The sequence below is a fragment of the Phalacrocorax aristotelis genome, chromosome 7 (genome assembly GCF_949628215.1).
Source record: "Phalacrocorax aristotelis chromosome 7, bGulAri2.1, whole genome shotgun sequence".
Lineage (NCBI taxonomy): Eukaryota > Metazoa > Chordata > Aves > Suliformes > Phalacrocoracidae > Phalacrocorax > Phalacrocorax aristotelis.
In genome coordinates, this window is record NC_134282.1 from 26,220,133 (window position 1) to 26,247,539 (window position 27,407).

At 43.9% G+C, this 27,407-nt stretch overlaps 1 protein-coding gene across 3 annotated transcripts; it reads left to right on the forward strand.

Annotated features, from left to right (window-relative positions):
• The first annotated feature begins 2,551 nt into the window (after nucleotides 1–2,551).
• PLEKHB2 (pleckstrin homology domain containing B2) lies at nucleotides 2,552–19,739 on the forward strand. Of its 3 annotated transcripts, none has more exons than XM_075099364.1 (8): nucleotides 2,552–2,648; nucleotides 6,021–6,068; nucleotides 6,708–6,860; nucleotides 7,657–7,759; nucleotides 8,670–8,709; nucleotides 12,012–12,101; nucleotides 13,265–13,379; nucleotides 15,510–19,739. In XM_075099364.1, the coding sequence occupies exons 2-8, from the start codon at nucleotides 6,032–6,034 to the stop codon at nucleotides 15,644–15,646; spliced, it is 675 nt and encodes a 224-aa protein (XP_074955465.1). In that variant the 5' UTR covers nucleotides 2,552–2,648; nucleotides 6,021–6,031; the 3' UTR covers nucleotides 15,647–19,739. The 3 variants fall into 3 exon arrangements, with proteins under 3 accessions (XP_074955465.1, XP_074955467.1, XP_074955466.1); XM_075099366.1 differs by lacking the exon at nucleotides 2,552–2,648 and adding an exon at nucleotides 3,690–3,857; XM_075099365.1 differs by lacking the exon at nucleotides 2,552–2,648 and adding an exon at nucleotides 5,431–5,906.
• The last annotated feature ends 7,668 nt before the right edge of the window (nucleotides 19,740–27,407 follow it).

Sequence of the window (27,407 nt, forward strand, 5' to 3'; positions counted from 1 at the left end):
TATGCTTTGCAATTACCTGTTACGTTTTGCTATATGGATATGTTATGGTTTGCAAATTTGAGTGGAACAAAACCCAAAATTATTTAAAAATCTGGGCCCTTCATTTCAGCTCCTCACATGTAAGACAATACTCCTATTAGGAGACCTGGAAACCTGGCTGAATTATAGTTTTTCAGGGGGAAGGCTGTCCTGCACTGCCTGCATACTGCAGTCCTGTTCAGGACCTCCCTACGACACCACAAGAACCTCCTTCTGTTGCTAAGTAGACACTTGTCTCGCGTGACAAAAGCTGATCACAGAGATTCATTTTTGCTGGTAAAATGTGCCAAGGAATTTTAATCCTGGGTGCAGGTCAATTACGCATAGGAATGGCAGGAGCTAAGAGCTCCTTCTTAGCTAAGAGCTAAGAGAAGGAAGTATGTTAAGGCAGTCTGGATAAAGATTTTTGTCCGAGTCTATCATTTACCTTTCTGTCTGGGACTATTACATGCATGGCTAAGACAATACAACCTTCTGGAAAACCCAAAATATGTTCTCTTCCATCTCCCTCTCATCAGAGAAACTTTATAGGCTATGTACAAACTATTGCAGTGTTGGTTAGTTTCACAAACACTTAATCAAGCTTGCTTTATTTTTGGACTTATCTTCTGCTCTGCTATTCTCACCTAATGCCTAAATACTTTCAGGTTGCCCATAACCTTCAGATTTAAGCTCTGAAAAACTAATAAATATATTAGAAACCATATAACAGATTTGGAGTCCTAATTCTTTTAATTCCTTATTCACATGTTCTCCAGCAGCAGCTCTCCTGATCTTTCTGTTGCAACCACGGGTGTTTGGTTGGTTTATTAATATTTTTCATTTCATTAACTGGCAAGCAACGCTGCTTCTTAATTTGATTCTTTTTTAGCCTGGTTGAGCACTGTATTAGTTGTACTGGTATTAACAGCATTAATTATAGTACTTAATAGTGCTGGCATGTATTTTATGTAAAATCATTTGTTTATCCTTAATTAAAATGTGTATTCTGCTTGGTTTAGAGTCGAATTATATTTTACAACCCAAAAAAAGGAGATTTGAAATTTACATTTCAGCAGCATAAAAAGAATCTATAAAGACCCTCAAATGACTGAAAATTCAAACACTTACTGTGGTGGCAGTCAAAATTTAGCATGTTTTGAAGAGATGTGTTATGTCAGCTGCATTATAACAAAGAATTAGAAGTCACCATTTGGCTTAATTTTTCCAAATACATTTTTCCAAATAGGCATTTCTTTGGCATTTAGAAATTTAATTTTCCAGTTTAATTTTAACGGATATGTTCTAACTAAACTGGCAAGTAGACCTTCAGCCTCATTTACTTTGATTCAGGACAAGAATGGGAGTAAAAAAAAAGAGGGTTGGCAAGGTACTAGTGCGGGATGGATCTTGCCACCATGCTTTGAAGGTGACCAAACTGAAGGTGCAAGTATGAATAGGCTTAAAATCTCATCAAAAGCCTTCACTTCCACACTTCCAAAGGATTTGAAAAGAATACACATTTGTAATAGTATTTATATAAATATTCTATTGCTCAGGGTGTTAAGTCAGGCCTTCAGCTCTTCAGTACAGCTAGTTAGAAACTTCCTGATGAAAGTTTCATCAGCAAATTCAGAGCCCAATATATTTAATTCAAAACATTTAAGAATTTAATTAGATGATAAGCCTAATACACGTTTGCATGGGTTTCCAGCATATGCCTGAGTTTCTGGCAGACTGAAGATCCGGCGTTTCCTGGATCGGCGCCTCTGTTGTGCACCCTCAGACAGGACCTGTGTGGCACAGAACTTCCAGGACAATGGCCCTGACTCTGGGTTCGCAGCCCTAACTGGGTTTCCAAGGTCAACATAGTATAGGACATGGCCTCAAACAGCTACTAAACAAAACCTTTATGTTCTGTGCCCATGGAGGTAACTCATTCAGGGAACACTGTGACAGTTTCTCAATGAATTTTAAAATGGTTTTTAACCTAATCTGAAAACTAAAGTTTTTTACAAACCCACACAGCCAACACTGAAAACATGCCAAAAAGGCATCTGTCCCCTAGTGACCACTTGCCAAGGACAGGGTCTGCAGAGGCTCCCAATTCCTCAAGAGCAGTATTTTCCCTTCCAGATGGAAACCACGCCCTCCCCCGGTCTAAAGATTTTCTTGGGTGACTGCTTGGACATAGCGACTCTCGCATTCTCTGTTGCAGTTCCGTGGCGTGAGATCAGAAAACGTCCCTGTCATAATCGTAAATCAGATAGGAAGGAAAGGAAAAGGCCTAAGCGTCTCAGCGTGACGGGGCTGACACCGCCCAGCGCTAACCTAAGCGGGACGGGGTGCCTTGCGATACGGAGGAACTGCACGTCGTGGGGAAGGGAGACACGGACCGTAACGGGGTCGCGGTCCCGCGCCGCGCCTTCCCCCGGAGGGATCCCCAAGGGCACCGGCGCGGTCCCACCAGCGGCCGCGGCGGCCGAGGGAGAGCGCGGCGCGCCCCGCAGGGGGAGCCGGGGCGGGCCGGGGCGGGGCCGGGCGGCGGGCTGACGTCACGGGGGGCTGGCGCTGCCCGCTGGCGAGGCCGTGCGGGGCGGCGGCGGCGGTTGCGGGGCCAGCGGCGGCAGGTGGGTGCGGCGGCGGCGCGAGGCGGGGTGCCGGGGACACGGCTCTGTGCGGCCCCCGGCCCGGCCCGGCCCGGCGGACGCGGGAAGGGCGGCGGGTCCGGAGCTGCCCGGGCCGGAAGGGGCTGCCCCCGCGGGCCGCCGGCGGGTCCCTTCCGTCGGCCCGGCTGCGCGGCGGGCGAGACGGGCCCGCTGCGGGTGGAGCCAGCCGCGGCTTGCCCGCTGCCCGGCGGCGGCTGGCGGCCCGGGGGCGGGCGCGGGGCCGTGGACAGGCCGCGGGCCGTGGCAGGCCGCGGGGCAGGAGCGGAGGGAGCGGGCTCGGGACCAGCCCGTCCCCAGGAGGCCCGGCGGGGAGGGAGGAGGTGGGCTGGTGGCTCCAAGCGGGCCTCCCCGGACTCTGCCTTGCTCACGAATGAACAGGGTTTGAGCCGAGACCCAGGTCTCGCAGGCATTGGCCAAACGCAACGTCACGGAAGACAGGCCTGCATGTAGCTGGCTGCAGAGTCAGCTCCAAAAATAGAAAACTTGATTCTTTTTAAGGGGGAGGGGGGCAAACAGGGTTGCATTTGAACTCTCACCTGAGCTTTATATAGTCCTCTACCTTAAGTCTTGGGAATAAAGTAACACTGGGGTGTCAGTGGGCACAGCCTGTCGCCTGGAATTTGGCTCTTAGGCCTGTGGGGCTAAGCCCTGTCCATCTACAGGGATTGCAGAATCGGGTCTGTGCCTGTTTGACTGCATTAATCAAAATTGCTCAAGTAATTACAAGCCGTGAGCAGAAACACTTGATTTGTTTGGAAGTTTGCCTTTTGTACCAGGCAGCTGGGTTTGAGAACAAGAAGAGAAGTGGAATAGACTGTTGAATATTCCACACTATTCTGCGCAAAAAAGGGAAAGTGCTACTCTAGGCAGCAGGAAGGAATAGCCCCACTTAACCTGCGTTCAGTTTAGAGTGCTCCCTTTAGATTTCAGTCACCAAGGAGCTTCTATTGAGGTTGGTGATAAACTGGTCTTTGATGTCTTTGTTTAAATCCCATTTTCCAGGTTGGTTTGCACTGAGCTACTTTAACAAGCAAATTGTGCTCTGTTGCAACTGATCATGCCAGGGTATCTTCTAGCTCTGCAAATACTCTTAAAACCTAATGTGGGTTGATGGTGAATACTGTGTTGGACTTCAAGTGAGTGCTTGTGCTTAAAAAGGGCCAGAGAAAAGTAAGTGGTTTTGCACCTCCTACTTCAGTGTTGACAGATTCTGTGTGATTCCTTCCTTTCTATCCAGAGCTGAGATTTGGGGCATTTTAATTCTGTGCTGGGAAAATGTAGTTTTTGCATGTGAGATTACACACAAGGTGCTGTACAGCTGCTGGTGCCTCTCGCTGCTGTAGCCCTAGATAGCTGTGAGACATTCTGTAATGTGAGGCTTTGATTGTGAGGCATTCTGTAATGACAAGCACAGCTTCATGTGTCAAGAGAAATCTTTTCTTCACTTCTTCCCCTGTATGTGTCGAAGTTAAATCTTATTACACTGTTGTGTAACAGAGTAGGTTTAAAGGCAGCAAGAAATGTTCAATGGCCTAATCTAGCACTTGCAACAGAACTGAAGTTCATGCAAGTTCTTTATTGGCTCTTAGGCCTTTGGAAATATACAGTGATTTTACCTTAGTGGTCAAAAGGGAAGAAGACATGGAAGCACCACTGGAGAGACCCATTCCTGTGAAAACGAAGAGCATGAAAACTTGTAAAGGATTTTGTGGATTTCAACTTGTAAAGGAGAATCTAGGGGAAGAGCAGCACATACTGGGGTGGTGGGAGAATAAGGCTCAGGTCCTTTGTACTGCTGTGTTACTTTGGAAGAATAAATTGGCCTCTATTTCCAAAGCTCTTCCTCTGCAGACAGGTGACAAGAGCATGCTTAGACCTCAGAGCAGGACTTGGTGACCAGGATTAAAGCAGGATAGGAGTTTGCCACTCCCTTTCAACGGGCTGTCAGCTAAACGTTTGTTTTCCCAGCGAGCTGGTAGAGAAGCCAAGAGTAAGAGGTTTATCTTGGACTTTAAACTTTACCTGCAGGTGGTTCTCACCACCACACCCCAGCCTGTGCTGTATGTGGCATTCCTTCAATATGAAATCCCGCTGGCTATAGTCTTTACTTATGTGTTACAGAGTTTGCCCAGTACTGTGAAAAGCTACAAATAATAGCTAATAGATAGCGTTTACACATCTATCAGGAAACAAGTGGATGCTTACTAACTTTATAATTTACTAGAAGATAACAAAACTCTTCCTCCCCCTGTCCCCAGCTTTAAACACATTCCTTGTCTGGGAGGAGCTCCTCTGTCTATCAAATCTACTATGCCACCTTCCCTGCCCCCTGCTTCTTATGCTGCCTCAAGTACAATGTTATCTGGTAGGGTTAAGTATTCCTCTCTCATATTGGCTTACAAGCCCCACAAATAGTTTCTAAAAAGGCAGCCTTCTCAAGGGAGGCTTAAAATGCTTCTGTTCTTGCTTTTCTAGTTCAGTTGCATCCAGACAGTTGTGTTTTTATTAATCCATTTTAGAATAATAGTCAGAACACTATTATGCTATAAAATAAAACCTTGTCCTCCAACAGATCCTATGCTTGATTTCTTTAGCCTGCTTATAAAATGGAGTCCAGTGGCCAAGTGCTTAATGTCATGTGTGATAACTTGAATTTAATGCAGGGTCCTTCCCATGCCATTTCAAGCTTCATTTAAAAGTTGAGGAGAAATGAGAATCTCACTTTATGGGCTTCACTTATTTCAGTTCATCCTGGAGGAAGCTAGTGATGATTTGGAAGAAATACAAGTCATAAAAACAGCTTTCTCCTTCCTGTTTAAGATTAAACTGCTTCAGCTTTTGTTTTGGCTGGACTTTGAGCCAGTGAATGAAAAAAAACAGAAGAGGAAGTACAGAAAAAGGGAGATAGGGAAGAAGTAAGCATGATTAGTAACTTGAGACTGCAGAATACAGGAAGCACGTGTATGTCAAGAGAAAAACTTCGAAAGGAACTGGTGGTGAGTCAGGAAGCAGTCTCACCAGTCTGTTTCGTACCCATGTTGCAAGAGTGATAGCTGTAAACTTGTGTTTTTCCAGTTAAAATTACAAGTGGTCTCTGATAATCATGTTGGATTGCTACAATTGCATGTTTGTTCCATTTGTTAAGTCCTAGAATAGCAGTTGTGCCTTACTGAATATCTTCAGCTGAGATCTACCTTGTCTCGCTGCAATACTGGCTGGGTATGCACAGCTATAATATGTGATATTATAACTTGAGATGCCCCTTTCTAATGTGTTATTGTGAAATACTGAAGACTGCTTTTCTCCCCCTCACCCTCCTCTTCCGTCCACTAGATTAAGCAACAATGGCATTTGTGAAGAGTGGATGGCTGCTCCGGCAAAGTAAGTCATAGTCCTTTTACCTCCTTTTCTCTCTACTGTGTCTAACTTCAAAAAACATCAGAGCAACTTAGTAATTCCCAGGTCTTTCTTAAAACAAGTCTCTAGCTCTGTGGGTTGTGTTTTGTTGTTGTTGTGTTCTTTTTGTTGGTTTGTTTTTGTTTTTTTTTAACCTTCAGTACACTTCACAAAATGATCTGTCATGACAGCATTTCCATGTGACCGTTTGGGTATACCAGTGGGAAACAGGATATAGTATATCTGAGGTGTCTGACTGGCATTCAGCTTCAGATGCTGCTTTGTAATTAGTGCTGTACAAACGGAGACTTGGAGACTTTACCTGACACCTTACCTCAATGTCTTCAATTACTCATGCCCTCTGCTTGTTCCTGCAGCAAGTTAGAACTAAAGTTCCAGGTTAATATACTTAAAATAAACTCATCTGTGGCTCTGAACACTACATGAAATACAGAACCCAATTCTGTAATGTTCTGAAGTGGAGTTATTGTAGTACAGGATTTTACTTGGCACCTCAGAATGCGTAGAGCAATTGTGAAGGATTTCTTGGTTTATTTTTTATTAACTCTAGGACACAAATACTTCCCAAGATGTGCCCTCAAAAGTTACTGTCTGATTTTAAAGGTACTATTTTACGGCGTTGGAAGAAGAACTGGTTTGACCTGTGGTCTGATGGGCGCTTAATATTCTATGATGATCAAAATCGCCATGATATAGAAGATAAAATCCACATGCGAATCCATTGCATCAACCTCAGAGTGGGGAATGAATGTCGAGGTAATAATGAAACCTTCAGGATTTGTGTATTCAGATATTCTTTACAACTTCAGTGCCTCCCCAGCATACTATGTACAACAGTACTGCAGAAGTAAACGTGTCCAAGAAGTGTGCAACTTCAGTGTTGTTAAAAAAATGCCACCACCCCACACGGCCATTCCCCACCAAAGAAACCCTACCCAACCAACTACTAAATTCCCTTACAGACACCCAGGGTGTGGTATCACCATGTGATAGATTAGGTCAGGGTTTGATACTTCCTTTTAAAACTCAGTGAGGACAGTGTACCATGTATGCAGGTGGCAGGCATGCATGTGAGAATGGGATGTTCACAGTAGACTTGTGTGTCTGATTATGGAGTGTTACTGGTGTAATTACAGTGCTGGCCGGAGTGAAAGGCTGGACTAGAAATGGGAAACCTCAGTAGATTGTTTTTTTCAAGCATTACTAAGGTCACTTCTAGCATTTGTTAGTACTCTACTTGATGCTAACCAACTGATGGACACAAGTGTTGGAGAGTACTTATTGCTAAGTATGGATTGGTCCTGCTGCAAGACAATTCCCTTTCTTAGGAATGATGTTCAGAGCTGCTTACTTTTGGGACACTCTAAAGAATGAGAACAGGCCATTTCCTTCCGTAATTTGTTCTAATGCCATGGAAAGCAGGTACAACTGGCCCTAGTTTATTTTGTCCAGACTTTTGCATAAACCATCTCCCTTCTTGTATAAGTGATCATGAAGTTCTGGTTATAGGTATTTCAAAACTCGTATCTTTTTTTTTGTTTTCCTGACTCAGATTTCCAGCCTCCAGAGGGGAAACAGAGAGAATGTTTACTGCAGATTGTTTGCCGTGATGGGAAGACAGTCAACCTCTGTGCAGAGAGTGCAGATGACTGCCTGTAAGTCTGCCAGAGAACATTGTTTTTGCTGTCTCTTCCTCTCTTATCTTTCTTTTTCTCTCTCTCCTTAAATATTTTCCTTCCTTTGGGCTTTCAGAGGTGCGTTTTAAGAAAGTTTTCAAGTAAGTAAAAGCAGGCTTTCAGTGGCAAAAATACAGCTCTCCTATAAGAAGTTGTCTAGTTCATACAAACTAACTGCAGGTTAAGTCACTGAAAAGACTGAAGGGTGAGGAGGAGTAAAAGAATCTTATTAATATGGTTAATGCAAGACTTGCTGAACAGATTTTTTTTCTCCCTTTTCCCAGTCTTCAAAGAGTATGTGTCCCTGCATAGCCAAGGACATCCCAGTCAGTAGTGAAAGGAACAATACTCCCTTACTGTGAACTCTCAGCTGAGCTTGGCTATGTAGAGTTAGATAACTTCTATCGTCAGTGTTTGCCAAGTATGCATGGTGCATCAAGCATGCTCCCAGCTATACGGCATGAGAGTGTCTGTGTGAAGTGTATGTATCTTCTCTTCAAACTGTAATAGCATCAAGACCCACATGCTGTAGTCAGCACAGATGCAACTGTTCAGGCAGGAGATGCAACTTCCCTGGTGCATCTCTTCCTATTTCCTGATCCTGAGCATGGCTGCATATTACCTGGCTTAAAACTGCATCTGTTTGTTCTTGTGTTCCTCCTTGTTCCTTCTCAGCTCTGCAAAAAAAAGTAATTATTTCTCAATCTTGGTGTAACACCTTCGTGCATTCATTTTAGTGTATCATTAGGCCTTGATGTATGCAGTATCTCAAACTCTGCTCCTGCAGTACATCTAGTTGCTGACCTTGTCTTTTTCATGGTCCTAAAAGGGAAAAGTGGCATTAATTTTTCAGTGCTCCACTAAACAATGGGTTGGCTTTTTTTTTCAGGGCATGGAAAATTGCTCTCCAGGATGCCAGAACAAACACAGTAAGTGTACTACCTAGACCTTATACTGATAGAGAAGCAGCACAACAGTGTTGTGTGGTCCAGCAGTTTAGTTCTGAAATCATGTTCCACCCTTCTCTGCTAAAGAAAAACAGGGTCATGAGCATGACTGTAGAGCTTGTGGGTGGGGCAAAGAATGATCCTCTGGATCACAAGCACGTCATCCTTGCAGCCAAGTCCGGGCAAATACATGCTGGGTGAAAGTGAATGATTTCAGGGAATGATTTCTCTGGATGGAAGCAAATGTTTGGGATGTGTAAGGGAAATGTAAGGGATGTGGGCACTGAGGCTGTGGGCAAAAGTAAATCTTCTGCAACCAGTAAAAATGCACTTTCTGCTCCTGGTGTTTGTTGCCTACCAGGTGCAGTGCTAAAGAAAGCTTATAGCAAAGAAGCTATTTGTTAATGCAGATCCACTACATGGTGGGATGCTTCTTGGTGGAGACTAGGGAAGGAGCAAGAGGTGCTTGGAGGGGAGTGCAGGCACGCCCAGAGGAGTATATTACCTCTGTATCGGCATGCTAGCTGTGGAGAGTTAAGAGGTCAAGAATCATAAAAGCCTCTCTGTGAGTCTTGGAGTTCTCTAGAGAACTGTATCTTTGGGGAACCACATCCATCCACTTGTGGGAATTGTTAATTTGTTTTTCCTCCAGGCTGCCTTCCAAAGTACCCTTCAGCAGTAGCTTTCATTAGATGGCTAGACTGAACCAACCTAAGACATTTCTGTTTCATGGGGAAATGCTATGTTTTGTGGAAGCTTATCTCAGTTTTTGATGGGCCACACTAATATTGCCACTGTACTGAGGCATCTGTCATATAACTTAGATCTGTAGATACCCAAAGCAAACACTTGTCATAGCAAAACTACCCTGGACATAATTGCCTCTGACGGCAGCTATGCTGTGCTGCTTCTTGGTGTTAAATGAGAAGTGAAGGAATTGTCCTCACACAGAGGAGACTCATGGTCTGTCTGGTCTAGTTTTAGGGGCTTTATCTTGCTTCTGTGTGAGATGGTCACTCCTGGTTTCAGGAGTTAGGTGCTGCTGCTTTTCATGTCTCTCACACTCATGTCAGCCCTGCTAGGTGGCATTCAAAACTTGCCATTGCACCACCTTTGTCAGCCAAGGCAGACCCCTGCTACTGAAAGTAGGGCAGGTAGCTCTTTGCATAACTAGTATCATAAATTAGCACTTTCCAAAGCTATTAAAGGTCTCCAACAAGGACTTGAACTAACCAGGTAACTGGGTTTGAGTCCATCTGTAGGTGTCTGACACAGCTTTCAAAAATACTGAGCATCCAGCAGTGCCTCATACCTTCAGTGGAATTGCAGGGTGATTATCATAGCTCTGAGAACTGTGTCATTCACAGGTGTTTGCTGGCTTCTGTCATACCTGTACAGAGTTCCCTGTAGCAGAATAGAATACATTTCACAGAATCACAGAATGGTAGGGGTTGGAAGGGACCTCTGGAGGTCATCTCATCCAACCCCCCTGCTTGAGCAGGCACACCTAGAGCAGGGGGCAGAGGAACACATCCAGTTGGGTTTTGAATGTCTCCAGGGAAGGAGACTCCACAATCTCCCTGGGCAGCCTGTTCCACTGCTCTGTCACCCTCACAGGAAATAAGTTTTTTCTCATGTTTATCTGGAACCTCCTCTGTTCCAACTTGTGCCCATTGCCCCTTGTCCTGTCACTGGGCACTATTGAAAAGAGTCTAGTCCCATTGTCCTGACACCCTCCCTTTAGATATTTATAGGTATTGATGAAATCCCCCGTCAGTCTTCTCCAGGCTAAACAAACCCAAGTCTCTCAGCCTTTCCTCATAAGGGAGATGCTCCAGCCCCCTCATCACCTTGGTAGCTCTCTACCGGACTTGCTCAAGCAGTTCCCTGTCCTCCTTAAACTGGGGTCCCAAAACTGGACACAGTACTCTAGATGTAGCCTTACTTGGGCAGCGTAGAGGGGGAGGATAACCCTCCTCGACCCGCTGGCCACATTCCTTTTAATGCATCCCAGGATACCATTGTCCTCCTTGGCCACAAGAGCACATTGCTGGCTCAGGGTCAGCCTGCTGCCCACCAGCACTCCCAGGTGCTTCTCAACAGAGCCACTTTCCAGCAGGTCAACTCCCAATCTGTACTGGTGTGTGGGGTTGTTCCTTCCCAGGGGCAGGACCTTGTACTTGCTTCTGTTGAATTTCATGCAGTTCCCCTCGGCCCAGCTCTCCAGCCTGTCCAGGTCTTGTTGGATGGCAGCACAGCCTTTTTATTCCTAAGATGGGAGCATTTGCTGGACTTATTCTCAGGTGGTGGAAATACCTGCTTCTTCATACAGTGCTTTCAACAGTATGTTTCAAGCAACCATTAGAATCTCTACCACAAGTTTAACCTGGGATATGGCCATAGCATGCCCTCAAAAGTCTTTCTACAGTCCAGGTACAAGAGACAATAGGAACATTCTCTATTGAGCTATTAAAACATTCACTTTTAAATTAAAAAAAGGAGCTTTTTTTTTTTCTTGGGGTGAAAGCATCACTGTACATTTCTGACATTAGGGGCAAGAATACAAGGCTACTGTAACAAGTCTTAATTATCTCTGAGAGCTCCTTGTAGATGGATTCAAGTAAGGTAGCACCTTTGTCTCATGGCTGCCTTCAAAAAGGACCAGAATTATAGACGGCATTTGCGAAGTAATTCCCTAAAAACAACAAAGTCCCTCAAGTCCCTACATTTAAACCTCTTACTGCATGTTTTTTTAAAGTCTCCTCACAGCCAGAAAGCAAGAGGTGGCTAAGAGCTGTGACAGTGTTCTGCTAAAATGTTCAGGTGCCACTTTTGGCTACTGCATTTGTATCCTTTATCTGCTCTTTCAGAACTTGGTGATACCACTCTAGGGTGCCAGGAAGCAGCTAGCTTAGTTGTGAATACTTTCTTATCTGAAAACAGAGGATGAACAAGAGGGTAATTTCTAAAACTGAGGCTACAAATGAGGGAAGGAGTTGGTGTGCTTGCATGCACACATATGCGTGTGTATGTCCACACACACACACACAGAGGTAAGAAACTTTATGGCTCCTTCCTGTGGTTGATCAGGCATTTGTGTTCTCCCAAGTCTGCTCTCCAATTAGTTTCTTTTTGCAGCGCTTTATAAGGTACTTGCTGCGTTCTTAACACACAGCAGTAAAGGTTACTTTTTTTGGGGGGGTCATTATGTTTTAATATTTGCACTACTCTAAGTGGCTGGCTGTAGGAAAATGTGAAAACTGCTACCTTTCCATGGTGTTTAGGGCTACGTGGGATCTGATGTGATGTATGATGAGACAGCCATTTCCTCAGCCCCTCCTCCCTATACAGCTTATGCCACACCATCACCTGAGGTAAGAGTTGCAGACCGGAAGCATTGAAGTAAGTGAGGCAGCAGAAGCGGCCATTCTTCAAGCACCCAAACTGTACTCCCAAAGCGCTGTGTTTCACAGTTAGATCCAGCTTTAAGGTTTGTACAAAAGGAGAGTGAGATTAAGGCACTAACAATCTACTGTCACTCCTATTTGAGATAGATTTTCTTTGAAAGGGATGACACAGATTTGGTTGGGAGGTAAATAAAGGGGTGGTTGCTCAGTGAACTAGGAAAATAAAGCTTCTTAAAGACAGGGCCGAAGTTATTTGGCTAATCTTGAAAAGTAATGGCCATGCAGCTTTTAACATATGGAGGTGTGACTACACTTTCACATTGTGTAAGCGCTGGAAGGATATAGAACCAGGAGTTCTAAAAATAGGATTTAATGACTGGAGCCGGCACATTTAACACATGAATTTTGTACCCAGGATGTCACTGCAACACAACAACTCTAGCTTCTGGATGCACAGTTCTCTTTCAGTGGAGAAGGAGCAGCACTGAGGCCGAACCAGTATACATTGGGGATTTCTGGCTGTTCTGACTCACATGCAGAGATACACAAAAGGATAGTTTGGGGTAGCATTACTTGTTGCACTATAGGTGCTCTGATCCAGCCCCTTGCTGCTAGAAATAGTTGTGAAGAACTAGATGTGATACTGGGAGCTATACGAGGGCTAGCAGAGGGCCTCCTCTTTTGAAGAACATAATTGCTTCCAAAGCAGACGGCTACAGATTTGTCCTGAATCTGACATTTACTTTCAGTGTGCTAGACGAAAGTTGGTTGGAGTTTCTTGGGATCAGCTGCTGCCTACCTGGCACTTCTGTGCTCTCCAGAGAGCTGTTGTTGGCTTGAAGGCAGGGAGGAGAAGCTTGTAAGGCTGCTGTGGTGTTGCCTGATGATCCAGGCCCTGCCTCTGCCATTCATCATCCAGGAAGGATGGAGAGTGAATGCTGCTTTGGAGCACTTAGGTTTTCAAGGAGCTATTACAAATCCTTTCCAAGGACTAGATATACTATATCAGTATAGACTGGATATTTTAGTGAACCTTTAACTCCATTAGAAATGAGGGACAACTGAACAAAGTACATAATCGGATACATAGTAAAGAATACTTTTGTAATGGATGTTTTTAATTTCACCAGGTTTATGGCTATGGCTACGATCAGTACAATGGTGCGTATCCCCCTGCTGGTTCTCAGGTCTTCATTGCCTCCAACGGACAAGCTTATGCTGTTCCCTATCAGTATCCATACCAAGGTAATCAGTATCAAACATATCCTTCACCTTCCTATAGAAGCTATTTGAATCAATCTTTCTGGCTTTAATTCTGTTACTCACCACCTTTCACCACCCACCACTGGCACAAAGAGTGACACAAAGAAACCTGATTTGTAACTGGAATCAAGTTCCCTTACCCTTTCACAACAAAGCAAGTGCAGTAAAATTTGTATTAAGTGATTTAACCTTCCCAATGTGATCCCAACATGTTTGAATAACTTCATAAGCTCTTTTTGAAGCACAAAGAACTCTCAAACTCCAGTAGGCAGCATGTTTTCTAAGGAAAGATAGAAGAGCCAGAACAAGATTGATTCAGAGCTCCATACTGGGCATTGATGGAGCTTTAGACTCACCTGTTGCTCTTATACCTAGCATTCAACACTGATGTTCAGCTATGACCTCCGAATTAAATGCAAGTTTCAAAGGTCAATCCACTCCCAAAGCGTGGTGGTAACTGGTTCCTTCCCCACGTGCTGGAATTGCTGTAAGGCAGTACTACATTCAGCCTTGTGAAGTGTTCTGTTGCTCTGTTCAGGTTTGTATAGCTTTCAATCCCAATAAAAGAGGAAAGAGACTAAAATTTTAGGGTGTGTTTTTAAGCTTAGTCACTTAAGGTGATTTATCTTTAAATATCCTATCCACTTCAGGATTAGCTTTGCATAGAGACCCCCAGTCCTACAGAACTGGGGCTTTAGAGTTGTATGGGTAAGATAGATCAGAATATTTAACTTACTAATTTTTATGATCTGGCTCTGCAAACAAGAATCTCTATTCAGAAAATTTTTAAGTTTTGAGGGAGTTTTTTTTCCATTTGACACTTGTCAGGTTATTTAATTTACCTTTTCCATTTTTTGTTACAAGGGAGGTGCAACAGCCTAAAGCTTTTAAAGCTGTCCTCATCTAAGTTAGTGAAGTCCTAAGATACAGATCATATATAGAAACACAGAGGAAGTGGGGTTCTGTTGGTTCTCAGCAGCTGAAAAGCAGCAGCTTGTTGAAAAGTCCCAAGGACCATTTCTAGAAACTACCAGCAGGCCTTGGAAATCAAGCCTTAGAAACCTGTATGATAAAAATGCAGCATTAAACAGTAACTCTCCTAAAGAGTTTGCAAGTCCAGTGTCTTAAGATACTAGTTATAGGTTGGCCATACTAACCAAGCCTCAGTGTTTTCCTTCACTAGGGTTACCACAACTAAATCTTAGGTGTCAAGTTCACCCTTAGAACTAACTTAACTCCTGTACGTTTGGTTTCATTGCTCATTCTCTGAACTGACGTAATCCTTCTCATAAGGTTGCCAGTCATGCATTATTGAGAGTCAGCGAGAGCCTTTTCCAGTTGTATTACTTTGGTATCTGTTACAAAAAAACATCACAATATCTTCAAGAATACTTAATCTTCCTGAAATGTCTGGAAGGGAAAGCAATACCATTATGTTTGCTTTGCAGGTAGGAGCTAAGTCACAAAACTGACAGGTGGAGCTTGTACAAGTCTATTGTAGAGCAAGGGTCAAGTGGTCGTTTCTTGAGTCTTAGGTTAATTCCTTTCTACTGGGCCAATCCTCATCTGAAAAGAAGCATAGCAGCTGTCACCACACAACAGATCAGTCCAGAATATGAAGGCTAAACTGAAGTAGTAGGCAGTAATTGTAGAGTAAATAACCGATACACAGTTTCTGACAAACCACTGGCTTAAGAGCTGCCAAAGATTTTTCTTTTTGGGGAACTATATTGTTTGCCTTAACGTCAAGGTTGAATCAATTTTCAGACCCATTTCTTGCATTAAATCCACTGTGTTTGATAGAATGATACAAGTAATTCACAGGTTCTTTGCTAATATAAATGCAGAACAATGTTCAGTTTTACTTCTATGAGCTCTTCCCCCACATATTAAACTCTTAGGAGGCCAGAAGTGTTGCTAGGTCTCTCAGTTTATTTACTAAACGTAGAGGCTGAATCCAAAGCAAAGATGTATTCTACCTTTGTAGCTGACATCATCTTAGTGTTCATGGAAGGAAGAGGGTGAAAGAATGGGCATGTTTTGAAATCACAATGCATGGTATTAAGATATGCATTTCTTTTGCCCACCTCCTAACAATCTCTTATTACCTAGGTCCTTATGGCCAACCCCCTGCAAACCATGTCATCATTCGAGAGCGTTACCGTGACAGCGATGGAGATCTTGCACTGGGCATGCTTGCTGGAGCAGCAACTGGAATGGCTCTGGGATCGTTATTCTGGGTCTTCTAGATTACCTGTTTCTTATCTTTGTAGTTCCAAAAACCTTTATTGTGTGCAATAATATATTGGCAATGTTGTTTACTGTTAAACTTTAAGAAATGCAGTAGTTATTTTTCAGTAGTGATATCTTAATAACTGATTCTTAACTGTCCTAAGAAGAGTTTAAAGGCACCATTTAGTTAAGTGGTTGGAGATGGCATGTGCTGCTCTTGAATTCTGTTCTGATGTTTGGAGTTACAAGGATCTGTACTGATAAGGATCAGTATGAGCACCAATGTAACGTGGTAGCAGTCACTAGCTTTATGAACAGACTGTTATTGTAAATACCATAGAAAAAAAATGGATTTTTGGGGAGGTCTAAAATCTGGTCCAAATAGGTGGTTTATAGGAGCTCTGCATTAGTATGTGTACTAATGGCTTCTGAACATTCCCTGGACAAACATATAGCTCAGCAGAAGCTCCTTGGCATTATGTGGTCTGCCATGCTTGAGGATTTTTTTTGTTTTCTTACTTGCCTGCAGATGGTAGTGTATTTTTGCAGATGGAGTCCTATACCTGTCTCTCACACTATCCAGGTGAACTTGTCTTTGAGAACATATAAGCAAACCACTAAGAAGCGGCAGCACTCCTCAGTTGTTTTATTTTCCCAGAAATGTGAATGAGCAGTGGCAAGGAAGACCAATGTTTGTTGTCCCATCACCCTCTTTATCCTGAATCACTCTTCTCTGGTCAGATGGAAGTAATGAATCTTCAGCTTTGCAAGTGGTCTTCCTTGTCTGTAGAACAGTCATCCCAGACACTGTACCAACTGCATTTCTGAGGAAGAGGCCATTGTCTAGTGTCTCTGCTCATTACTGCTATTTTTCTGCAGAGTCTGCAGGAGGAGAACTTGAACAACCCTTGCCCTGTTGGGCCTACCAGAACCCCTCTGCAGGCAGTGATAGTCAAGAGGGGAGAAACAAACAGCAAAAGTAGACCTTGCACACAGGCACTTTGATAGCAGCTGCCTTGCCATGGCTAGGGTAGCACATCTGCCTCTTAGCCTCCAAGGTTTCCTGAACCTGGTTTGTTGTTTGCAACTAGTTTTGCGCACAGCTGAGCCTGGGTTTGTTCTGTGCACAGTCCCCTCTCACATTCAGCAGGTCTCTTCTTCCCTCCCTGCCTTGTTAAAGAAAACACTCCAAGGAACGTGGCTGGCTTTACTTGTATGTCTGGTTCCTTATCCAGTGTGCTCCTGCAGGCTGCTGTGCTATGGACTGTAACCTGGAGTACAACTCTTCCATGCGTTATGCAGCCTGTTACCTTATCCTGTTATAATCCATGCTGAGCTGTGCTTGGCAGGGGAAAGAAAGCTCTGAAGAAATGCACATGCTTTCTTATTCAGGTAAAAGAGGCAGGGTGCCTAAGTTGAGTTCTTTATAGTAAGAGGACTTATTTTTATACTTCCACTTTCAGCTTCCTGTATTCATACAGTTCTAATATGTTAAGTCTTTCTTATGCTTTCATTCAGGAGTAAGTTAATTTCCTCAGTTCATGGGGTTTCAGGTATGTCAGGAAAGATGAAAATAGATGATACCTTGCACCCATATAAATTCAGATCAAGCCCCAACCTCTTCCATTTCATCCTAAAGCTATCCTGGCTCTATCCTACATATTTAAGCAATAGAGGTCTTGGAAAATAGTTTGGGTAGCAGCAAGGGGAAGAACTAAGCTTTCATGAGTCTTAGGATCAACTCAGCAGACTGAAATCATTGGAAGGAAACAGACGGATGTCATTTTGGCTGCAGTACTCGTAGTGAGCCTAATCCAGGGAATGTAAACTTCTTTCAAGAAACTTTGGCTCAGAGCAGTACACCAATGTGCATGCATGTCCTTTCACAGATTAATACAAGCTGCATATGTTCTCCCAGTGGTACATGCTGAAAGGACTTGGTGGAGGTTCAAAAGAGGACTAAAGCGAAAGTTTCCTATTGCTAGTCCAAACCAAAAGAAACTGGAGTACACTACTGAAGTTCTTAAGGAGGCCTGGTACCCTTGAAGTCAGAAAGAGATGGTGACTGGAACTTAAGTGAACAAACATTTCAATCATTTTTAAGCCTTGAGATAACCTTGAAGCTGATTACAGGTCTACGCTGCTGTTTAGTTTGTGCTTTGCAATATAACTAGTTCTGCAGAATGCTTCTATCTTCTCTTCTCCCTGTGTGATACTTAGCTTTTAAGGGGTGGGAAAGAATAAAAGAATTGATCATTATTGTGATTTGTTTTGAATTTCAAAATAATTGTGAAAGAATAGCACAAAGTGAATCAGCTAGTAATTTACTTTAAGTTTAGTGTTTTACTATGTGAGGGTTTGGGTTTTTTGTTTGGTTGGTTGGTTTCGTTGTTTGGTTTTGGTTTTTCTTCTTTTTTGCAAGAGCTGTTGATCACAGCAGGAGAACATGTCTTTTGCTTTCAGTAGATAACCACATCTAGGTCCCCAGTTTCCTCAAGTGAAGTATGTAAGATAAAGACTGTTGATTGCAAAACATTCCTGGGCTGAATTCAAAGCAAGAAATGATCTTTTTAAAAGTTCAAACTGAAGTAAGTCTCCATTAAAAGAAGAATCTTAACCCTTCTCAAGGGGAAAAACAAAAATTACAAATTGAAGATTCCGGTTCTACCTTGGTAACAATAGGCTGCTTTTATACAAAAATCTTGAGCTACTTTACTATCCTAGTAGCACAGGCATTTAGAAGCTAGAAAGCAAATGTACAAAACTGCTAAAGCATAAAATCAAGACAGTAGGCATCTTATTGCAGGTGCTTGTAACCTTTCTGATCTCACTGCAGGAATAGAAATGAAAATGTCTTCGTGCACAAAGCAGCAGCATTGGGATAGCCAATTGAATTCACTGCTTGTTAAAGCACATAGACTTGCTTCCTGAAGACATGGTCATACCTCCTGTGGCTCAGGAACAGAGTGGAGGTTTGGTTATATCTGTAATAATGCCTGGCTGGCTACATAGTCTTGACTCAAGAGCCTTTCTCTGCCCAGTCCAGTACTGCATATAGCTGCTGGTGTGAGCTGAAGGAGCAGGGCCAGAGTGGATTTTGGGGCTTGGAGGGACTGCCATGCCAGTTTCTGATACCATAGTGCTGGAAAGAGGCAGCAGGTATGGCCAGATCATTTTCAAAACACTGAAATGATAGTCTTAAACAGGTGTTTGGTGACTCCTGTTACACCTGCACAGCACCCAAGCACATGCTTTCCTACATGGGGCCTAATACCTGACCTGCCTAAAGCTATGGGAGCTCCACAGCCACTACAATGACACTGTTTTCTGCAGTGTACACTATCAGTTAAGGATGACTAAATCTGTTGTGTAGCAGTTACAGTCTGTTCAGAATTAAATGGCAGTGCTTACAGAGGTCAGGAGTCTGTGTTCATCTTTGACTGGTTACTTTTGGATTCTTAGTTATACACAGCTGGACAGAGTCAGGCTTCCAGAGAGTGGAGTGGAAACACTCAGCCTTCTGGTAAGTCCAACTGCATTAAAGAGGTAGACCAGGGCCTCCCTCTCCAGTTCTTAGTTACACGTGAACACATAGCTGGTGGCTTCTTTTGCTTAAACGTGGGGGGCTAGGGAGCCAGCGTCATCCGTTGAGTGGGTATAAAGGTAGAGAGGAAGGGGTGGAAAGTGTTTATGTACAGAGCAACTGCAGTGACTTTTGGCAAAGACACATCTTTTCTAGTGCTGAAACACATTCTGAGCTGCATCTAGATGGAGCTAGCCTAAATGTCACACAACACTGGCTTAATTTTGTTTCTTCTTCAGTGGAGGTTCTATTGAAGGTTCTATGGAACCTGCTAAACAAGCTGAGTAAAGGAGAAAATTCACACCCGCAATCCTCAAATGTGTTTGTGGCTTTTCCTCCTCAAGATGTGACTTAAGAGAGATAACATGCAAGTCCTGGAGGGTAGCATGCAGCAAATGTTCTCCCCCACCCCCTGATCCTTCAGGTTCATGTGCACTCTCTTAAATGCTGTTTTACTCTATGTCCTCATTCTCATTGTTAATTTACAGCAAAATACCCTTAGCAATAAAATTAATATTTAAGTGTAATTGTTTTGTCTTGACACGTTTACTAGCCTTTGTTCAACATTTTTCATCTAGTTAGTCTGTAGATGGGTGCATGTTTTTCAAACACTGAGTCAGCTTACAGGTTTCCTTCGCAAGAAAACAGTGCCATGGTGAATTCTGTGCACCCCCAGTCTTTCCTAAGCAATTACAATGCTGGCTTTACTTGGTAGAAAAATGAGCTAAGATGACTGTAGCTGTTGGAGTTAGAGCTGAGGCTGACATACCTCAGTCATCTCAGTTACCTTTTAACAAAGATGATGTAGTGTCTGTGAAATCAGCAAAGTTAATGCCGCACTAGCACCACTATACCAAGATTAGAATTAAGGCCTATTTCTTTTTTTAATGGAGCTGAAGGCTTTGACTCCGAAATGCTTAATCCTGGATATATGCAATGCTGATCCAGATTTACCATTTGACATTGTGTTATCAAATCAACAGATTTGTACTGTTAGTACTACAGTAAGCAGCTTGGAGCACAGATGTTGCTCTGGGCAAAATGCTACTGGTTGCTGTATTGGTATTTTCTGTTTATGAATTGCTTCAGTGGAGTTGGGTACAATCAATAAGTTTGCTTAGACAGAGATGTTAAATGACCACAACTAGCTCCACCACCTAAAGGCAGACTATCTTGTACATTTGCTAGGAATTAAAACTGTTTGTCAGAAGGACCACAGTACATTTTTAAAATTATTATCCTTGCTTTATGCACATTTGTTTTCACTGTTGAGGGCTCGTGGTTTTTTTAGCCACTTATCTGGGGGAGGGTTGAAAATAAAACCGCTATTTCAACCGGTCAGTTAATGCGGGAGTACACGTTACTGTTCTCCCCAGCATGCTATGCCGGCTGTGCTTATTTTAGCAGTCATCAGTCCCCTATGATGGATTTACTAGGCTAAGCAGACTGTTATGTACACTTAACCTTGCCCACCAGAGAGCCTACCTTTACTGAAATTTCGGCACCAGAACAAGTCAGGTAACTAAATTTGCTGTGCAAGGCTTAGCAGCAACATACATTCCTGAACTGCTGTGCTCCTGAACTGCCACCAGCTTAGAGAATGGGCTTTGCCCCTGGTGCTGCTTTCCCTTCTCCTACTGCATTTCCTGTCCTGTTTGTGGTCACTAAATGCAGCCACAGTGATTAGCTTTGGTTGTATTCCTAAAAGTATCTTTATTTGTCCCTCCCTCCTGTTTCAATTCCACTACAATGCATTGAAGTGAGAGCAGAGCATTTGCTGTGCCCTCCATTTCAGTGGAACTGAAAGTTTCCCCCAGTGTGTTGTGAGCACTTACTAATCACAAGAGCTTGTAACACCGGACTGACACTAATACAGTGGTTTGAGAGTCCTCTGATTACCACAGGTTATTTCATTAGGTTTCAGAGTTTCTGAGGCAGCTCTAGAAGGCTCCAAGACTCACAGGGGAAAAAAAAATCCAAATGTATCTGCATTAATAATGTAACGCTTAATTTGGTGATGATTTTTAAGGCACAGGTTGTTAAAGTTTCAGACACACAATACTGGGCTTAATCTGCCTGAATATGGTGGACGCAATACTTACGCTGCCTAATTCTTTAGATACTTTAGGTACCAAAGTTACCTATGCATTTTGGAAAGTAGTAGGTCTTCAGGTACAACAGATGAAGTCAAGAGGAGAGTGACCCAAAATAATCACTTGCAAGTTCAGCTGCCAGGTGCGTGCAGGGGCTAAGATGGCCTTGCCCTGCTCGGGGTCCTCCCGGAGCGGCGGGCCGCACTGCGCCCCGTCTCTTGCTGTAAACGGACCAGCACCTGCGGGCACCCGCGGCCGGGTCGGCAGGGGCCACCTCAACCTTCCCGACCGGCAGCGGGGTTTCCCGTACTAAACCTGCCCGGTAGGCCCGGCCTCCTCAGGCCCTCTCGGCCCCAGCGGCCCAGCCGCGGCCGGCGGAGCCGCGCCGCCGCCCGCTAGATGGCGGCCCGACGCCGGCGGTGGGGGAGCGGCGCCGAGCTCAGCCGAGCTGAGCCCAGCCCGGCCCGGCCTGGCCTGGCGCCCGCTGCTGCTGGCCGCGGCCCGGGCCCGGCCCCTCATCCCCCCGCGGCCGCCGGGGGCAGCTGCACCCACCTGCCCTCCGCCGTTCCTGCGGGCGCGCCGACAAATTCGGATTATAAAAAACAGCCCCAAGACACAGATTCCTTTTTCGGTTATAAAACGTGGATGGCTGAGCTAAGGAGCCCCAGCAGCAGCCACCACCGGCGGCAGGACGAGGCTGGCTCGCAGCCCTCTGCGCAGCGGTGCAGCCCCAGGCAGCCGGCACCAGCACAGCACAGCCCAGCCGCCCCGCGGGGAAGGGGCCGCAGGGGCCGCCCAGTTCAAATTTCACCTGGAAGCAAGGGCTTTCTTGGCTTTCTTGGAAATCCTGCCAGCACGCAGCTGCCCCGACCCCACCCCCCTCCCGGAGCCTGCCCCTCGCTCCCCGCTCAGCGGCACAACCCTGCAGGGCAGCGGCGGCATTTCTCTTCGCCGTATCAGTGCTGGGGTGTATCAGGGTTGGCTCAGCCCTTACAGGAGCTCTGAAGCACTCCTGCCCTGCAAATAATAGTCTGGGATAATGATAATGATCTTATTCATGGGTAGCAAAAAAAACCTGCAGGTTTGCCGTTTGCAGGCAGGGTTGCAATCTGTGCGAGGCGATACCTTCCAAGTCTGCTGCTGATCGAAGCAGTATTTCATGGGAATGTTCAGAGACATAATTGTAATGAAAGGCTATTTCTATGCCAAATTCCCATGCTCAAATCCCTAGCTGCTTCAGCTGAAAAGCTGTTTATCATAAAGTGGAGGGGGTATTTTTGTTCTCCTCCTTGTTCTGCCAAGCTAGCAGATGAACTGGCTTTGCACTAACCAAAGTCCAACCCTTAGGCAGCTACCAAACTTAGGAAACTTCGGCTCCCCCAAGCAGGAGTGCTCCTACTATGCTGGAAAGAGACCAGCTTCAATCTTACACAGCCTTGCTGGGATTGCTGGCTGAGTGCATGAGGTGAATGAAAGCTGGCGATACACTGAGCTGGGCTCTGGAATCTGGGTTTCCCCAGCCTGCGCTTTAATGCGGGAAGATGGGCCAAGAGCCCTGGCCTGGGACTGGGATGTGGTGGGTCAGTTTTCCCAGTTTTGTCACAGGCAGTTTGTGCAGTGTTGGAAAAAGCCCCTTTGCATTGTTCCATCTCACTTCTCTCATTCCCAAAAGACAGGCGGTAACGTGAAAGAAACAGACAAGTTCATGAAAAGCTGCAAGCTGTTCCGCTCTGTGCGTGCACTGAGGACACGGGTATGTCAGTCTTGGCTGACAGTTTCATATACCTTTGATATGATCGTGAACAATAACAATTAACAGTGTTTAAAAAAGAAACAGCCTAGCATACAGAAGGTTAAGCCTGGTAATTCAAGTACAGCATCGTGTTTCTTTACACACAGAATATCGGATGTGATGGCTATAATATATTTTAAGCTTCCCTTATCCAAAGCAGGCTCAGCTCAACCACCTTGCAAGTACACGGCAAACCAAGCCCTCAGAAGACCCATGTATACAACCTCTGCCCCATGCAGGCGAACAGGGCAAACAATGACTGCACATCATTCCAAAGGTGGGGAAGGAAAGGGAAAGAAACACAATTCTCTTTTGAACAGAGATTTTTAAAAGGAAATGTTAAATTTTGTTTTCCCCATTTCAAGCTCTTTCTGGCTATATAGACAGGAGAGAGAAATTTAGAAACTGGCTATCTTCAATTTATAGCAACAAAAAGATCATCAACATGAAACTTCTGTTACCATCTTTCAAACAGCTGCCTAGTTCAGCAGATGCAGACTCAACTGTGTCATGCATATCAGACCAGGCCTGATAACAGATTCTGAATACATGAATTTAATGTCTGGGATTGTGACTCTTTCTGTAAAGAGTACTGTACTTTAAATTCGTTTGCTTTTGCTGTGACTGGCTGACAAAGAAGGAGAAAACGGACAGGCATTTGTTCTTTAACTATGCTGAAAAATACTAAAGTCAATCAGTTCACTATCTGAAATCTCTCCTGATGTGGAGGTTCAATATAATGCCATGTACCATCTCTCTGTGCAGGCATGAATTATGGCAGATAATCAGAGGTCTGAAGAAAACACATCCAGGTAAAATGCCTCCCATTGGCATAGGACTGTTTGCCTAGTTCTAGAAAAAATCCTAGTACAGTACTGATTTCTCAATTAGCTCAAACCACTTAATTTCCATATTCCTCAGTTTGCAAATATGGCTTAGCCATCTCCTAGTCCCAGGAAAGTTCCTGTTCCCAGGAAAGTGATGTGCATATGGACTTTCCAGGTTTTGATCAACGGCCCTTTTTACATCTTCCTGATTAAATCTAGGTAACATTTTCAATGTTGGATTTGGAAATAATCAGGAAATAATCAGGAAAGTAACCCTGACTTCCTATACTCCTCCATAATTTTCTCTGAAAGATGTTTAGTCACCCTGCTGCATTTTTTTTTCTTAAAACTTTGTTTAAACATTATTCTCAAAGTTCACACCACAGCATCCTGCTGAGTTACGAAAGCAAAACTGTACACTTACAGGTCAGAAGAATCCCCTTCAGTCAATCAATAGCTATATTTCTGAGTGTTTTAAAAACAATTGCTTCAGATGCCACTCTTCCGTCCAGCTTTTTTCCTGCTCAATATTTCTGGCAGCTGTTCAGATAACCTATCAGTGGAACTAATTGCTGTTAAAGCTAGACACCTGTGATCATTCAGGCTAGGATATGTTTTCACTTCCTAGTCAGGCAGGAATGTGTTACGTAATTGCAACAGAAAACTCACATAAATTCAACCCATGCAAAGCACAACTACTTTCTGGGATGGGCATATGCCAATTTAGCAGAACAAACTTTATTTGTTGCTTTCTTTGTCGTCACTACAAAAAAAGAAATCCAGAAATATTTCCATTATTCCAGCTCAGTCAGTGTGCTTAACTTCAGGCATAGAAATAACCGCATTGACTTGAATGGCATGCACACTGTGCATCTTCAAGTGCTTGTGTTGTTGGTTTGGCCAACAGTTTTGTAAAAATACAAAGCTCCCAGGAACATATTAGTCACTGGGAGAAGGCGGGGGGGGGGCGTGTGTGGTGGAACCTTCTGAACTTGCTGGATTTGTCTGTACATGGCACAAGAAAACAGGCCAAAATCTGCACCAGTATAAATGAGCAGAACAGTAATGAATCCACATGACAGCTTGCACCCTGGTTTTACAGCTAATGAAGGCTCTCAGAGATCCATTTTAAGTAAAGGAAATGTCTATGCTGTAAACAAAACAATCTGATTCTTCCTTCAACAGAAGTATTACCAAATGCTTCAGAAGTGACCCCGATCTAGTATTTTGCAGAGGCATCAATACACTCCTTCGTGCATGGACTCACCTACAGATGTTGAAGCACACTGCACTGTATTTTAGTGGCACATGGGGAAAACAAGCAGCTCAGTGTTGTATTTGTTTCTGTTAAAGACAGTAAGGCACTGAGGGCAGGGAGGTGAGTTTATGGTTTTGATCAAACCCCAGTAAACCTGAGTTAATGAGACATGGTGAGTCAATTCCTGGGAAGGGAAGAGTCCCATCTCTGTGCCAAACTGACGGTGACGTCCTAAATACTGCTGGTATTTACAAGTGCATTTTACTTGGGACCTCACTGCAGATGAAAGCCTACTTTGTTTACTAAAACTGACCAAGTTAGTATTCAGACCAGAGCTAATCCCTATTATTTTCTGTGGGAAGTTTTCAAAGGAGAGGTCTCATGAGGACTTCACCTGCAGGAGCTTTCACTTGTCTGCTGACCATTTACAGTGAAGTGACAGCAATTTTTTTCCTCTTCCACCACCCCAAAACTGGAAACATCAGTGTTCAGTACAAAGTAGACAAAGATGAGTTTTTATGAGTATTTCTTTCAGGAAAACTCCTATTTTTCTGGCCAGTTCTTCTGAAAGCATTACTCAGACATGCAGGTGTTTCAGAGGTGGTCCTCACTCTCCCAGTTATCCAGTGAGCTTTTTGCCTCACAGTTTAAGGGACTGACTGTAACACCAAGTGGCAAATCCACAGGCATCCGTTCACTCCCCCACTGCCATACCTGGTGCCTCCACTGCATCTTCAGTTCTGCTCATCTCTGCGCAGTGGGAGGCCAGATGGCAGGCAGGGGTTCTTACAGGACACAATAAAATGAGAAATTAAGTAACATTTGAGTTTGATCAACTTCTGAGGCAAGATTGAATGAAAACCTTCATTTCTATCCTATGTCTCATCTTCTTTTCTATGATATACCGATAATTAAGTGGTTGTCCTCAGTGCATCAGGTATGAGCCATTTGAACACAGCTTCGGACTGAGTTTATGATCATCTTGTTTATATCCAAAAGTGACCTAGTGATTGACCTGCCAAGGCTACCTGTATATGGTGTGGTGGGCATATATGCAAAACACAGCAAAAGGCACTGCACCAAGTTAGGCACTACAGCCAGGACTACAAAAGGTGGAGCAATTTTAATCCTCTAGCAGCATCAGTCTTAATCAGATCACTATCTATATAAAGTAGCTCATTTTCCACCCTGAATAAACCAGACACAGGAGCAGACCCAAATCTTGGTAGAGCTGGCATCCAACTCAGCAATTACACAGGTGAGCATGTTCACTGTAAACAGATACTCACCACAAGCTCTGCAACTGCAGTTGAAATGCTTGCTCAAGCACCTGACACATGCACCTTACAGTGGTTGTGAATTTTCAAACTAGTTAATACATTTTGTAACTTCTCTGCATCCCACTATCTGCGGAGTTTCTCTTTATAGTGGAATTTTCTACCTGTCCCATATGAAAATTCAAGTAGTTGGCTTAATAATGCAACAATTTCTGTACCTGAAATAAAAAACATAATTCATGTAGAAAAAGATTATTCCTTTATATATATATATTATTTTTAAGTACTATGAGTTTCTTTCTCAATAACTGTCTTAGTATTTGTTCCTTTCATGACACCAAACAAGTCACATACAACCACAGTTTGGTTCCTATTTCTGTGATCATCCAAGTCTTACACTAACGTATTATGAATAACGCCAAGTGCTTTACTTGATGCAGTAGTGACTGCATTGGTATGCTACCACGGTTTGCAAAACTGCAATTACATCAGGCATTAAAACTGAGAAGGGAAATGGAGAACAGCGCTTTACATTAAGCGATACCAATTACAGAGTAAGTACCTGATGCTAAGAAAAGTGACTGTTACATTTATGTGGTTATATAACAGATTGAGCAAGCTCTTGCCCTTTGCTTATCTGTTGAGCTCTTATCGTTTCAGGAAATGAGAGTCTACCTCCATGGGTGATCTCATAAGCCAGGAAATGCAGGTTTAGAAGTTAGATTGCTGATAGGCCTCTTGGAATAAGAGCAGAGAATTGAGTTATGTTGTTATGTTAAAGTCAGTACTATAACTACTGTGCCTGCACTGAGCCACTAGGTCAAATGAAGCACATGATTGGGAAAAGCCAACATGGCTTCACTAAAGGCAGATCGTGCTTGACAAACCTGGTGGCCTTCTACGACAGAGTGACTCGCCTGGTTGACATGGGGCAGGTGGTGGACATTG

Excerpts from the sequence above, each read along its gene's own strand:
- PLEKHB2 (XM_075099364.1), top strand. The coding sequence starts at position 6,032 with ATGGCATTTGTGAAGAGTGGATGGCTGCTCCGGCAAA. Across the intron at positions 7,760-8,669 it reads GAGAGTGCAGATGACTGCCT|GGCATGGAAAATTGCTCTCC; the intron begins GTAAGTCTGCCA and ends TTTTTTTTTCAG. Across the intron at positions 12,102-13,264 it reads ATGCCACACCATCACCTGAG|GTTTATGGCTATGGCTACGA; the intron begins GTAAGAGTTGCA and ends TAATTTCACCAG.